This window comes from Saccoglossus kowalevskii, chromosome 16 (genome assembly GCF_978046115.1).
Source record: "Saccoglossus kowalevskii chromosome 16, keSacKowa6.1, whole genome shotgun sequence".
Classification (NCBI taxonomy): domain Eukaryota; kingdom Metazoa; phylum Hemichordata; class Enteropneusta; family Harrimaniidae; genus Saccoglossus; species Saccoglossus kowalevskii.
The window spans coordinates 27,551,409-27,566,725 of NC_140656.1; the positions used below are offsets into that span (position 1 = coordinate 27,551,409).

Genomic DNA, 15,317 nt, shown 5'->3' on the forward strand with positions numbered 1-15,317 from the left:
TACTATTTCGACTTCTTGAAAAATACAAGCCTGAATGCTTTGATACTTGGTGTGTATGTACCTGGGGTAGACCTCTCAGATTTGTTCATTTCATGATGATATCTTCAATTCTCTAATTTGGTGAATAGTGATATTTTCGACTTCTTGTTAAAAACCGCAAGTCCAATTGCTTTGATATTGCATATATAGATGCTACATGTGGACCTTTCTCAGATTTGTTCATTTTCGTGATGATATCTTCAATTCTCTGATTTTGGTGAATATTTTTGTCATTTTTGGTAAAAAGTTATATTTTCGACTTCTTGTTAAAAACCAAAAGTCCAATTGCTTTGATATTGCATATATAGGTACTACATGTGGACCTTTCTCAGATTTGTTCATTTTGTGATATCTTCAATTATCTAATTTTGATGAATATTTATGTCATTTTTGGTAAAAAGTGATATTTTTGAATTATTGTTGAAAACAAGTCAAATTGCTATACATACTTATACATATTGTTCATTTTCTAATGATATCTTCAGTTCTTTAATTGAAATGTGCCTTGCTAACAGCCCAAAAAGTAATGGTCTACATTAAACAAAATCACATTTTTGCAAAAAAATGTTCTTGTGACAAGCTGCAAAAAATAGTTTGCTGGTTCAGGAGGCGAAGTTAGAAATACTCTAATGCATTTTACAACACTGCACATGACCAACTCTTTGTTCGTTTGGGGCATTTATAAGATCTTCATACACTTTATAGAAAATCCAAAATTTTGAAGTTATACCTATAGTACTAGACTTAGTGCCCCTGCTTGAGTTCAAACATAAGCAACTTGTAGTTCTATCTACCGGGAATTCCATTTTGGTAGTCAGCATTCAAAATGTATTTAATTGATCATGCAGTCTAATTTAGTCCACCTGTGATATCTTTTAATATGTGTGAAGAAAGCTTGAAATGCATACACATTTATATCAACACAATCAGTTGAACATGATTAGCTAGTATGATTCAGGGACTGTTATACAAGTCAAATACACTCGTGAACAATGCCTGTGGCCCTTGTGACATCTGAACGACTGCTGTGTATCCATACCACCCCTGGCACAGATGAGCAGGGAAATGTATTAAATGGCCACCCCTATATAGGGAATTAATTGTATTGCCACTTAATTGCGTGATATTGCTATTAAAACTGCACTTTTAAGAGCATTCATAGCTTTATATAGTTTTAATTTCAGGAAATGTACATGCATGTGCAGTGAACTGGTTGACAAAAACTGGTCATTCACATCCCAAAATAAAACTGCATTGGTGGTTGTTTCATATTAAATTTATTTGTGTTTCCCCATTAATAAAAAAAACCTTGTAGAAAACATCACAGCAGATTGTGTGGTACTGCTGTAAGCATCATTTTATCTAACATTTTCATGCTGACTGGCAAAAACAATGACCATCAAAGCTTTCACATACCACCTTGAGCATACTCACTGGGTTTCAAATTCAGATTTTCCAGGGAAACAATGAGTTTTATTTTAACTTCATATGTTGATTTAACAGGGGAAAAAAGATAAATTGAAATCCAGTGAATAATTAATGAATTTACAGTACTCTGAAGACAAACTGGAAAGTGCATACGTGTCTGAGTGAATCATGGAGGCGTGGACAATAGATCATTTCTTTTGTCCCATACATAGAGGTACCGGTATATCAACACAGCTAGGGAGTGAATAGTTCTCAAAGATTTGTATCCATTTGTAAACTAGATGTTGTCTATTATGAGACTTTGACATCTACAAATAATAGACTAGTGATTTGGTCTGAAGGGCTGTGGGAGGGCCTTACATATGGGTTAGTTCGCACACGAGTTTCCATGGAAATGTACTGAAGCCATAGAGACAGCCAATTATTGATGATACAGAATTCTGTGCAGTCTACGTATTTATAATCCATAACAAATATAAATGACAGACAATATACAGATATTTAATAATTTGTCTAAATGAAAATTTTTACAGACATGCGGATGCTTTTTTTAAATCAAGAGCGGATTCTATACTTGTACCGTAGATGTTTACAAACTATTTACAATATGTCAGAATACATTATTTTCTACAAAAACAAGCAAATGGCAACTGAGATTTTACTGGTTAATAAAAAAATGATATTAATTTTGCCAATCATGTAGCATGAAATTGAAAAAAAACGTACTTAATTTTAATGAATAATACACCTATATTTTCCATATATGTGAAAATTTGCTGTTCACTGCTGCACCATCATTCCTAATAGGCTCTATTCTTGCGCTATTGGCATCTTGTCATGTCCCTCGCATGGGGAATTTGAGATTTCAGGAAAAAAATGTAAAATTCCCTATTCATCCCACAATCCTGCCCCTGGTGGAACATATTGGCAGGCAATGCACAAGTACCAATACAGAAGTGCACAGTTCTCGGGGCCTAATAAAGAGCCACTTATTTTCAAACGCCTTAGACGTGGCGAAGGTATTTCAAGCGAGGGCCGTAAGGACTGTTATAGCATGAAAACGCCCTCATGGGGCATTACGTGGAAATTGCCCGGTGACGTTCCTGCTGAGACTTGTCACTCAAACTACGTCATACACTGATCAACACTTGAAAAATGCTTTTGGCATTTTGTTTGCGATTAACTGACTCTTTATTAGGCCCGAGAATTGTCGACAGTCTACACAACATCAGTTGATACGTCTTCTACAACATTTGATATACTGGAGGCATGTTTTTAAATTATTTAAAGCATGCGTTTTTCAAACTTGATGTGAACATACCAGTTTTTCGAATAACTTGATCTTCACTGGTAAAGAAGGTCTTCAACAAAGGTGTTTTTGAACTGAACAAATGTTTGTTGATAGAACAAACCTCACAGTCAACTATTTAGTCAAAATGTTGCTCAACAAAACCAAAAAAAAAACATAATTCAAACATGAAACATGAAATTATTTGTATAGTTGTAACAACATCTCATACAGTCACTAAACATTTTTACAAATGTACATATTGTACAAATGTACTTATTTGGAAATAATAACGTACACAATGTCCAATACAAGTATATTTCAAAGATGGCTTACAACATTGTCCAATTGCTAAGACAATGGTTCCATGTGAGAAGTAGTAACCAAAATTTTGCTTATCATGTACAATTGTTTTGGGAGGTTGCTCACCACTTCCCTAATCTTCACATCTGCTGTTATTGCTTGGTTACAGTTTCACCTGAGGAGGGCACTATAACATATAAAGGCAATATTGTCGTGATATCAAACCTGTCCAACCCAACTTTGGGCTTACAGACAGATCATCATGAATGACAATATCCAATATAAATTACGAATTTATAATATGAACGAGTAGCTTTCCCAAAAATCCTTGATTTAACTTAATACAATATTATCAATAAAATTAAAATGTCTTTTTTTATGTACACACTCACATACCACCTAATGGATTAGTGGGAAAGTCTACTGTTACCGAATAAGATCATCCCAGCCATGCCACCCCTGTTCAAGTAAATGGAATCACCCAGTTGTGGATACAACTCCTGTAGAACAATGGGGGCATCTATTATATGGCAGGGATGATTAATTAGCCTCAGCAACCTGTCACAGTTGGGTCTATCCCTGACCTCTTTGTGATGTGTATTCTGACTATTTCTTCTGCACTGGTTGGATGAATTCCAACAGTCGACTCCAGCAAACTCCTGGTTAGACCACACCTGCAGAGAAGATTGAGTAAGATGTATTGTACAAGTGAATTTAATTTTATATATTTTATTTTATTTTTACTTTATATATCTTATTTTGTATTACTTTAACTATCTCCACATACATTTTAACCTACGAATATACAATTAGCTTTTAACAAGAACCCATCTGACTGGTTTAGTCAACCAATCATAACCTCTGCCTTAGTATAGCATGCCTTTTGACTTTGATGGTCAGACACAGGTCACAAACAAACAAACACACTCAAATAAAATGGCAGATTCTACCGCACTTTGGTAAATTTATCATTATTAAATGCAGCGAAAATCGATTTAGTTTTTTTATAATTATATTGTAGCATTAAGGATTCTATTTGGATTCGGGTGTTTTGAAAAAAAATTATTTTCACTGATTCTTGATGAAGAAATGTAAAATATAGAAAAAAATGTATATCCGCTTGAATTTATTTTCACTGAATTATCCCTTCAGCTAGCGAAAATAAACTCCGAGTGAAAATAAAGTATTTTACTGTAGTATTCTTGACTTTTTGATATTCTAGCGTCATTGTGTCATCAATGACATCATCAGTGACCTAAAAATTTTCTTGCCATACCTCATTGCTGCAGCAAATCCTTGTACAACTTCACCTGCATGTGGACCCAAGAAATGAAGACCCAACACTTCTTCATTTTCTTCTCTCCTGCATACAACCTACAATTATAAGTGTTTCTCAGTTACTATTATTATACTAAATATTCACTGGTTTTTAAATTCGTTATTTTTGCAGATAACTAAAGTCAACTAAATTAAATAAATGTGAACATGTAAAATAACAATAGAATGTATTGTTTCCCTGGCAAATTTCTGAATTTAAAACTCGATGATATTGCTCAATGCATCAAAAAAGGGAAATTAGTTAGTATAAGAACATAGCAAGTGTGATAATGTACAATTTTTTTCATTTGAATTTTTGCTTCTGTCAAAGCCTCACAAATTGTTGTATATGTGCACGTGTCATATGTTTTACATTGGTCATGTCCCAGGAATATGATTGAAATTCCCGAGTCATGTTCATGAATGTCAAGTTTAAATCTTACAAGGGTTTACAGGGTGTTGAAATGTAATGAAAATATTTTTTTTTATTATCATATATGGCTACATGCTCCTAAAGCAGACTCGTATTAGAACTCATTCTTATTAGTTTTTCTTATCGATTTACAGCTTATGGCTTTATGCGATTGACCTCTAGACTCAAAAAAGAGAGTGACACATAGCATATTTGCATTATTAGAATCATATTTCTAATAGAAATACACTTGCATTATTTTAATGGGATCATTGATATACGACTTATTTTGACCATAGACACACTTCTGTTTTTGTGCTAATAATAGAACAAATATGGTACTCCCAGTAAGTGTGTAATCGATTCATTCACTAATGGTGGGTTAGGGCAACCTTGGTAAGGGCCCACTGGTACAACTGCATTGGAGTGGTTGACAAGATATTATCATTATGATATATATATTTCATATGCATTTACTGTTAAAAAAACAAAAAATAATTATTATACATATGTCACTGCAGTATTTTACTGGGTATTTTCAGCCTACCGTATTAGGAAATGCGAATTCCCAAAATGGAATGATTGTGCGCGTACGCGTCCTCTAATAATAAAACAAACATAGCTGCCAGGGTTTGACCGGACTCTATACAAAGAATTTCACCGATTCTGTTCTAAACTTTTTAGATTTCGGCATTTCCATGATGTATCCTTGAAAGTAAAAGATGTATAATAATAAGGTTTATATGAGGACACCTAAAAGTATGCACTCAGACAGTACGCTGTTGCATCGACATCCGCTGCGCCTCGGTCGATACTGCCGCTGTACTGTCTACGTGCATACTTTGAGGTATCTTCGTAATAACCTTATATTATGAGAAATAAACTTTATTCTTACTTTAATGTAACACTGATCTGCAGATTTCTCTGGTATTGTGTATTCTAGAGGTTTGTAAAATGCATGGTAAACCTGTAAAATTTGAAAATATATGTTTATTAATTCTATCATCACTGAGACTGAGACTAGAATAGCAGATTTATCAAAAACAAGATTACCATAATTACTGGTTACCTCAATATTATCATTGCCATATCTTCTGATTGCTGCTTCTTCAGAGAGACCAACAGCTCCGTATTCCAGTGGTGTGAATACTGTAGTCGGCACCTGAAGACACAATGCAGCAGGGACATGTTAATGGGGAGGTGGTGACTTACTTAATTAACTCCAAAGTAGAGAAATAGTTTGCTTGTATGAAAGGCAGCACAAAATTGTTTATTCTCACATGAATTGTTTATTCTCACTGTATTGTCTAATCACTGCACAGAATTTGAATGCTGTGTTATAAATATATACACAATGGATGTGAATTCCATATTTCAAAAGATTATGGAGAATAACATAGCCTTAGCAAAATATTTGAAGAGCACAATTTTTAAAACCACAGAAAGTAATTAATTAATTTTTTCTTTTATTTTGCTAACATTTTTTTGTAATTTTGCCTTTTAATTTTATCTCTTGATTATTTTGTATTTCTTTGTACCGGTATTTATGTTTTTTACCATACAAAAACCCTTTTAAGGTTTTTAGTAGTGTAATAAAGTTATTATTATAAATGTGTTTTGCCTTACCTTGGTATAGTCCATGTAGTCTGATTTATTGTCAAACAGTCTACGTGCCAGTAACCTGCCGGCTTTGATAGCAACTGGGGTAAGTTCAATACCACCCTGTGAACATAGAAACATAATGAGTGGTACTGTAAAATCTGTATTAGACTGCAGCTTTTATTACAATGGTACAATGCAACAGAGGCGGTGTGGCTTCTATTAGAGAAGATACACATGAGAAATTATGAATTTTTAGTTCTCAATTATTCAAAAAGAATGGGTGCGACTTCTCTTCTAATATAGATTTTACGGTACTTCATTTAGATCAAATCCTATTTTTTAATTAAAAATCTAAAATTAGACACTAATCAGTACTTTTTTTGTGGCTATAAATTGTTTTGCTTATTTATAGTAAATACAGCTCTGGAATCTGAATAGTTATCATGACTAACCGATCTGGAATCTGTGTAATTATTTTACCTCAAGCACATCACCGACAGCATAGATGTGTTTCACTGTACTCCTTTCATTTCGAGTACTTATGATGTAACCTTTATCATTCAAATCAACTCCTGTGTTTTCTAAACCAAGCCCAGATGTTGATGGACTTCGTCCTGAAATATCCAAAAAATATCAGACGACTTACTTAAATCATAGACCTTATGGTCTATGCTTTAAATTAATTACTGTTACAGTATCACAACAACAACAGCTTGTACTAATAGCCTGATCCATTCTTATCACAGATAAAGAACGGTTCCGCATTGCCTCAGAAGCGTGCAAAACACAATTGCCCCAAACAAAATTTTAACACTGTAAGCTTTTGCTATGTTGTTTGTAACTTATGTAAATTTCACTAAAACTTTTGTGCAGTATGCTTTCTTTAATGTTCGTGCATGTTGTTGGATATTTTGTTCAGTATGCTTTCATTCTATTGGTAAGTATGAAATTGAAGTTCAGCAAATTAAATAAGCTAAAACCCAATCCCTTCAAAGGAAATAAATTTACTATAGGTTTTTTTAGTTTCTGTGATAATGCAAAACCGTCCCTAAGTGAACTGATGTTTTAAATGAGACAGTCATAATCAAATGAGATAAAAACCAAAGCAAAAATCAAAGTTATTTGACGAATGAAGCTGAACTACTCACATATACAACATGACATTTCACTGATCAGTTTATTAAAAAGTGTAACTTACCTATGGCCATCATGACAGTGTCATAGGTATCTGTAAATGTGAAACCAGTTTTTGTGTCTTTGTACGTCACTACAATCTTTCCATTACTATTTTTCTCTAAACAAACAGGAATACAGGACCAAAGAAATGGTATACCGATTGCTTCCATGTGATCCGTGACAAAGGATGCCATTTGCTGCAAAGGTCAAATCAATTCATAAAATTAATGATTAAAGACATATTTTTGTCTGAGTAAAATTACAACTATCTTGCACTACATAAAATATAAATGACAGATAGCTTCAGACCCCAGTTTCATATTTTATTGGAATTTCATGTTACCATTTTTCTATTATGTATATTTATGAGAATATTTTGTATTTCAAATCACCTAAATTTCCATGTTGAATTTAAGAAGATTGCATATATTCCAACAAACAATTCATTTTTTTTCATTTAACACTGTGAATCAACTTATTACCTGGTCAAAACCTCGAAGAGGAATGGATCGAACCATTACTGATGTAGGGAAGCCAAGTCCATGGAGAAAACCAGCAGATTCTAATGCCACATAACTAGCACCAATAACTAACCTAGGAGTAAGCCAACATAAGAATAAGAACATTTTGAGCAACAAGTGCAAAACCATCATATGTGATGCTTCTATCAAGTTATAACGAAATTGGCCAAGCCATGCCTGGGAAATGATTAATGACTTGTTCAAACATTGCTTTTGGAAATAAAATGGCCACCAGTCAGTCAGAGGTCATCAAAAAATATAGGTCTAGAGAGGGACTGTGTAAAAATGTGAAACATGAGCATACATATGTATACCAATAGTTAAGGCAATATGAAAATAAAACCAACATAGCCAGCGGTCGGCCATTTTGTATCAAACCACAAAACAAACTAAGATGCATCATGTGTGGAGTTCATATCGAGTTTGAATAAAAATTGAATAATAATTAGTTCAAATATTGGCAAAATATTACATATATCCCAGTTTGGACACATTTTTGCAGCAGTGTTATGCCACCTAAAGGACCTGTTAGTTAATGTCCTAGTCATACAGCCAACTTTAATAGTATACACAATTGTGTCACCAGATACAACAGAATTAATTCTTTTGTAATTCATATAAAAATTGCATTTCTCAACCAATCAAATCTCTACTCAATGGCTCCCTGTCACCCATTATCATTGAATGATAAAGTTTATTCTGCAGGTACAATGTATACATTTCAGGCCTTGAACTAATATCAAACAATGGTTTTACTTGGTATGTATTTGTGAGAATGCTGAAAATGTTTGTGGATTTTTTTTTCTAAGGAAAACAGATTGTTCACATCAGTATCATGTAATGACAATTATATACCTGTAATACTATGGTGAAATTGGGTGAAATCTAATCAAACTAACTGTTGTCAAGGACATTGCCCTAGTTTTGAGAACTACCTGTGAGTAATAGTGTAATAGAAAAGTATCGTATCTGTCTCGGGCAAAGAACACTAAAGATTCGGGAAAATTCAATGTGCACCCTCATCTGACATGTTGCCCTCTACAGTTCATCACTGCAAATACTTACGTTTTTCCTGGTGGTCTTTTTAATGTAAATATATCATCACTACTTATTGCATATTCCAATGCTCCTGGTACCTGAAATTTAAGATAACAATTCAATGGATATTTTGTAGTTCACTTGAATTTTCTACAAACCCTTGTGAATATACACACACAACAGATACAAATGATCATCAAGATCCTCTGAAGAGAAAGAGAGATGCGGCTTGTTTTGCATTCTCTCCAAATACTAGTGTTTCATTCTCAGTCGCCACCAAACTGTTCCAAATACCATGGCAACATAAGTCAGTAGAACAGTGGATGCAATGACTGTAAAAAATGAAACACTATTAACCTTTTCACCACCAGACTTTCTCATCCAAATTTTTCTTTTATTCTTCAATATTTCTGGAAATGAACCCTAATTTTGGAGCCGACAGACAAAATTTCAGTTAGTCTTCAGTTTTACTCAAAAAATGTGGCTATTTTTGTCCCGATCTTCTGAAAGAAAGTGCAGACTCATGAACTATACTATTTTGTGAATTTTGTGAGGGAACTGGTGGTGAAAAGATTAAAGAGAGGACAAAAACAAGTTTTGTGGCTCTCTTGATCTGAACGACATCTTGGCATCCATTAGCAAATAAAGTAACAGTATATTAAAGAAATAAACCTTGCAGTTTCAAACTTTTATTGCACCATTTATCTATAGGGTCACATTAGGAGTACTAAATACATTGAAAAATGTATGCTTTGATTACTTACATCAGTTGGATACCTTGGACGCATTCCTGTTGCTATGACAATGTTAGAAGCAGTAATGGATTTCTGTCAAATAAAATAGCAGTATTTTTTAAAATTGCATCATAATGTATACACATTGCCACACAAGAATTTCAGACTAGATAACAGTTACTCAACTGATTGATACTAGCTCATAATAATGTAAACTAAAAATTTAGTTTGAAACTACACCGATAGAAGGGCTAGTTTTTAAATTCTGCCATTTATATTTAACTGTTGACAATCACAATCACAAATGCGCTTAGACATATTCCAAATTAGTAGATTATTTGTGTAGTTAAGTTTGATTACTCTGTGTTTGGGCTGCTCAGAGCTTGTCATCTGATATTGCTTTCCATACAGCTGGACATCATGGGCATATCATATTATTTATCAGCTTAGTCAAATAGTTTTGTTCAAGTATAAATTTAATTTTTATATTTATTGCTTATGTTGATATTGTGATTTTTCTTGTTAATAACTTGTAAGCATTTTCTGTTTCAAACGCGAATAAATATTATTTTTATTTATTCATATTCAGTTCATTGACAATAATAGTTCATGACGTCACTCTACGAATGACCAAGTGATATCAGGTGATAACCTCATATTATTGAACCCAGACCTACTTGTTTTCCATTTGCCATCACAGCACGTATCGTATTCTCATCTAAAAATGAGCCTTTAGCATTTAAATATTCTACATTCCTGAAAAAGAAGTAATGTAGAATTTGCTCCATGTCTATACATCGAACTCTTATAACAGATGTAGTGAACAAAGCGATACTATAAATGTCAATGTTTTATTTGGACATTCTTGATTTTGCTATATGGTAATTAACATTTTACTTGGAAGTATATTACATGTGCTCCCCCGAACGAGTTCATCTGTGTGCATTGTTTTGATCCTCAAAATCATTAAAAAGTTTAGTCCACAGAAATGTATGACATTTCACTTTGCTTGAAGAAACACAATCCTAACTGGACAGTATTTAGATGCAAATGAGGAAATTAACATAAAATGCTCATCATAGAGCAGTTCAATAAAATAATCATTTACTCTTTGAAAACAAAAATCAACAATTTTTGTCATCCTTCACAAAACAAACCAGCATACTTTTTTTCCATATTTTATCAAAAACTTTGATCAAGGATCAACTAATAGAAAATTATATAAAATTGTGCTAGAAGCACTAAAATTTTGGTGAGAAAAAATCAATAATACAAGATGTATAGTGGCATTTAACTCCATCATGTCCTCCTAATTCACAATTTCACTGACTTACTTGTCTTTGAGTTGTACTCTATGTCCCCAGTTCAGTGATTTGATATAGTTCTGTACAGCCTCAACCAAGACAGACCTGTAAACACAAACAAACGAACATCTGTCTGAAATCTATTCGTCACAATAAATTTTAGTTTACAGGAATTGGTCATCACTTCTGATTCAATGGAAGTGACATTGTTATAAAAACAATTGAATTAAACAATTTACCGGTATAAAGTAAGGTGCTCCCTGATTGGCTAGTTGGCTGGGTACTAAGTTTTAATAAGTAGCCAATCTGAAATAATGATACACCAATATAAATTATTGTATTTTGATTTTATTGTATATGATTAAATAATTGTTCTAGTTTTATTTTTTTGTTGGAAAAATATTTAATTAATTATTATTTAATTAATCTATTTTGATTAATTACTAGGCACAAGAATAAACACATAAAACAATCAACCTTTATACTAGTATCTTATCTTATCTGATCTTATCTCAATAATGATTATAATCACTCAAGATTTTAGCACCTCAGCAGAAACAAATATGTAGTTGCTACCTACCATTCAACAGTCTTGTCTCTTGTGACATTCCATCCATACTTGGATGCATCATTGACAGCGTCTCCAACTAATGATGCGTGATGCATTAACTTTTTTGGTATACATCCCACGTTAACACATGTACCACCTAGACCCCATTTAGTGCCTAAACAATAAACACAAGAACTGGATACAATGTTTCTGCTTAAACTTCATTTGAATTTTTAATTCCGCCACCAGTTAGTGTATAGTGTTATCAATGGAACCCATGGCGATAGGGAATTAAAACAGGACTGAATATGATCGAAGAATAAACGAGTATAATCCTCAGGTTATTTTTTAAACAACGGAAGAGGGCCCTCATGCCATGGCCATGCGCCCACTTAGCCTGCGGAGCAGATCCTCTGGCAACCATAAAATTCTGATTGACCAGGGATTACATGTGGCTAGTCTTCAACTGTGACATGTCTGATAGTAATTTTGGCCCCAAGGAAGCCATAGTATGCTCCATTTTAACATAGAATTACCAAAAACTCCACACCCTGGTAGGGAGAACCCTATCTCCCCCACTTTGCGGTGCCACTGAATTGCAGTGCTCCACCTTGCAGTTTTTTTCTAGAAAAACCCTGATCCTATTTCATTCTAATCAACAGATTCTGCAATCTGAACATTGCAGACAAGTTCATGTAGGTGACAGCAGAAAACTACAGCACTGTGTTATGGGTAGATTGCATTCAAGTGTATCCGCCAGTGAGGGCACAATAACAATCACCCACATGCTATTCAGGCTAGCACTACGGTAGTGTATTAATTTCAGTGGTAATTTTGACTGTTTGAACAGACACTGTAGAAAAGTATTCTATATATGGTTTGACTTACCTTGAGGCGATGGATCAACATAGTCCATGACAAGTACTTTCTTGTCCAATAGGGCGGCTATTGAAACAAAAACAAAGTAATACCACCGGTGAACAGTTAAATTAGAACAAGAGATTTATAAGACCACCGGCACATGTATCACTGTATTTCCAGGGACATCAACAACAAAAAACTAGCAATAAAAGGAATCTTTCAAGATGTCACACCTGTTGTTGTGAGAGGGATAATTTTCATGACTCACAAAATCCACCCAAAATTCTATAATGAAAATGCTTTGGCATGTGTTTTAGGATGGTATGGCTGAAACTGATAAATGCACATTTGTCCCAGGCAACCCAATCACATTATATGACACACTAATAGTTAGGACAATCATCGAATCAGTTCAAAATCAAATTATTTAAAAAAATGTCATGCATTGTGCCAGATCTTACAGTCAGTGGTAAATCACCTATTTAGAGTGCATTAAAAGTTACTATTTCATTATTATTTTGCATCTAGTAAATACAATAATTGACACTCAATGATAATTTTGTGTATATACCAAAAATATGTATAAATCACTTAAATTTAATGATATTATTACTTTAACATACTACATTATTACTTATTCATATTAATATCTCAGACAGAATACGATTTCAGTAAAATCTTTCATTTTATTACCTTGCTTTGAACAGGCAAGCCCACCAGATCCTCCTCCAATCACAACTAAGTCATATTGATCTTTGAAATCTGAAACATAATGTCAATATATTATAATACAATATGGACAATATCTGATAGTCAGGATGTTTGGTGTGTCAGACAATAGAAAGCTCAAGCACGTACTACACATTGGCCTCGCAACTAACCAGTCATGAGGGATGCCATCTTGAAACACAAATTGATTTTGCAAGACTTTCTCTGAAGTATTAGGGCTCATTTTGATCGCAAGAAGTGTATTTTCTACAACTGCAAGGTATAATCATAGGCACTAATTTTTAATTTTGTTAATGCTGCTCTATGTTTTGCTACAGTTGAGAATTTTCTTACTGGCAATTCTTTTTTAACAGTCTATATGTGTGTAGCTTACCCTTTTGTTTTTTGTTTTTATTATCATCATGATGTTATTAACTTGTTGTTATACCGGTAAATATAGATTCAAATTCAAACACGAGTTAAGGTCACTTTGAAAAAACATTCCTTTGTACCAATGACATCATAGTCACAATTGTGGTAATTAGTAGATTTTTAAACTGCCATTTAAATAAATTAAGCACATCCACAGACGACTGGTAATAAGAGTATGTCTTGTCTAAATCAGCCATGCATATGATAGTGGAAAAGATGCAGGAACTCATGGGTAATGAATAGTTACATATTAAATGGCTTCTCCAACCAATGAAAATTCCTTCTTCTCCTTCTTCTTGTTGAATGTAGCGGAATAAATATTTTATGAATAACCATGTTTTTTAAATCTAATTACTATAATAATAATATTTTATTGACACAACACTGGCACAGAAAGGTACAGCAGTGTGATTTCCAAAAAACTAAAACTAAGACATGCTAAATACAACATGACTAGGAACAATAAAACTGCAAAACTAAGATATAAAGGTTAATAAATATGTCCAGAGAAAATGGTGTAATAGAAATCAGGACTAACAAGATTATTTAAATTAATTTTTATTTTTATATAGACTGTTCAGTCTGGAACTTGGTTGCTGTTTTATACAATAACATTTTTCTATGTAGTTTGCTAAAATGATGATATAAAGAAATGTTATATCTGAACCCACGAAAGCAAAGAATTTGTTTTTTTTCATCAAAGCAGTGAAATTTTTAATTACTTTTGCTGCGTTGTCAAAAAATAAATGTCTTTGCTGTAAAATGCTTTGTAATATTAGCTGCAACTAATTTTGACTGAAAAGACTTTTTGGGTGTTTTGTATGGAATTTATTCTCACTGATTTTTGACAAGTTGAATGCAAAATTTAGGAATATAAGTATAGTCGCAGGATTTTAATTTACGAAAATAGCGAAAATAAAGTAGTTTACAGTATTATATATGAACATAGACAAAAATGACTAGGAGATGAAATGAAGGATTTAATATTCCAGCCAGGTTATAATGAGTCATCTAACTTTTATTCTAACATATTATATGATATTGTATTTGGAACGTACACAAACAAATGTAAGGTAATGTCCAAAAAAGCAAAAGACATCACTACTAAGACTAAAGCAGATCTAAAAAACAAAAACAAACAAAAAAACAAGGAAAATTGGAAAAGATAAACTTGTCACAACTGGAGAGAATTTCAATATTGAAATTTTTAAAAAGTGGTTTATAAATAAAGAAACCCGAGAGAAATTTCTGTTGCATTTTTTTATAATGATATTTCGACAATGAAATAAGTACATGTAATGCTTTTCATCTCCAATCTTGTTTAATGTCGGCACCTCCCCCACCCCTCCAAAAAATCAACAGATTCAATATGCGTCACAAAATACTTTGAGAAAGTATATTCAAAATTTGTATTATCTCTGAAATGCTTACCTGAAAAATACCTCACTTTAATCGTTCGAGAATTATGCAACACCTTTCCATACGAAAATTGCCAATTATTCACGAACTTCGAAAGACACATTCGACAAATGGACGACGCCATGTTGCCTCTCCTTTGCCAACGCTTGTGGCGTAATTTTTATATAGGTCAATGACCGGACAGG

At 33.1% G+C, this 15,317-nt stretch overlaps 1 protein-coding gene across 1 annotated transcript; it reads right to left on the minus strand.

The window, feature by feature from the left end:
• Positions 1–1,297: 1,297 nt before the first annotated feature.
• Positions 1,298–15,269, minus strand: LOC102806370 (thioredoxin reductase 2, mitochondrial-like). Its single transcript, XM_006821059.3, has 16 exons — positions 15,145–15,269; positions 13,267–13,335; positions 12,601–12,657; positions 11,743–11,887; positions 11,193–11,267; positions 10,536–10,614; positions 9,889–9,951; positions 9,152–9,222; positions 8,048–8,159; positions 7,588–7,762; positions 6,870–7,003; positions 6,414–6,509; positions 5,857–5,949; positions 5,683–5,754; positions 4,335–4,432; positions 1,298–3,732 (listed from the first exon to the last, which is right to left on the minus strand). The coding sequence occupies exons 1-16, from the start codon at positions 15,254–15,256 to the stop codon at positions 3,603–3,605; spliced, it is 1,581 nt and encodes a 526-aa protein (XP_006821122.2). The 5' UTR covers positions 15,257–15,269; the 3' UTR covers positions 1,298–3,602.
• Between the last annotated feature and the right edge of the window lie 48 nt (positions 15,270–15,317).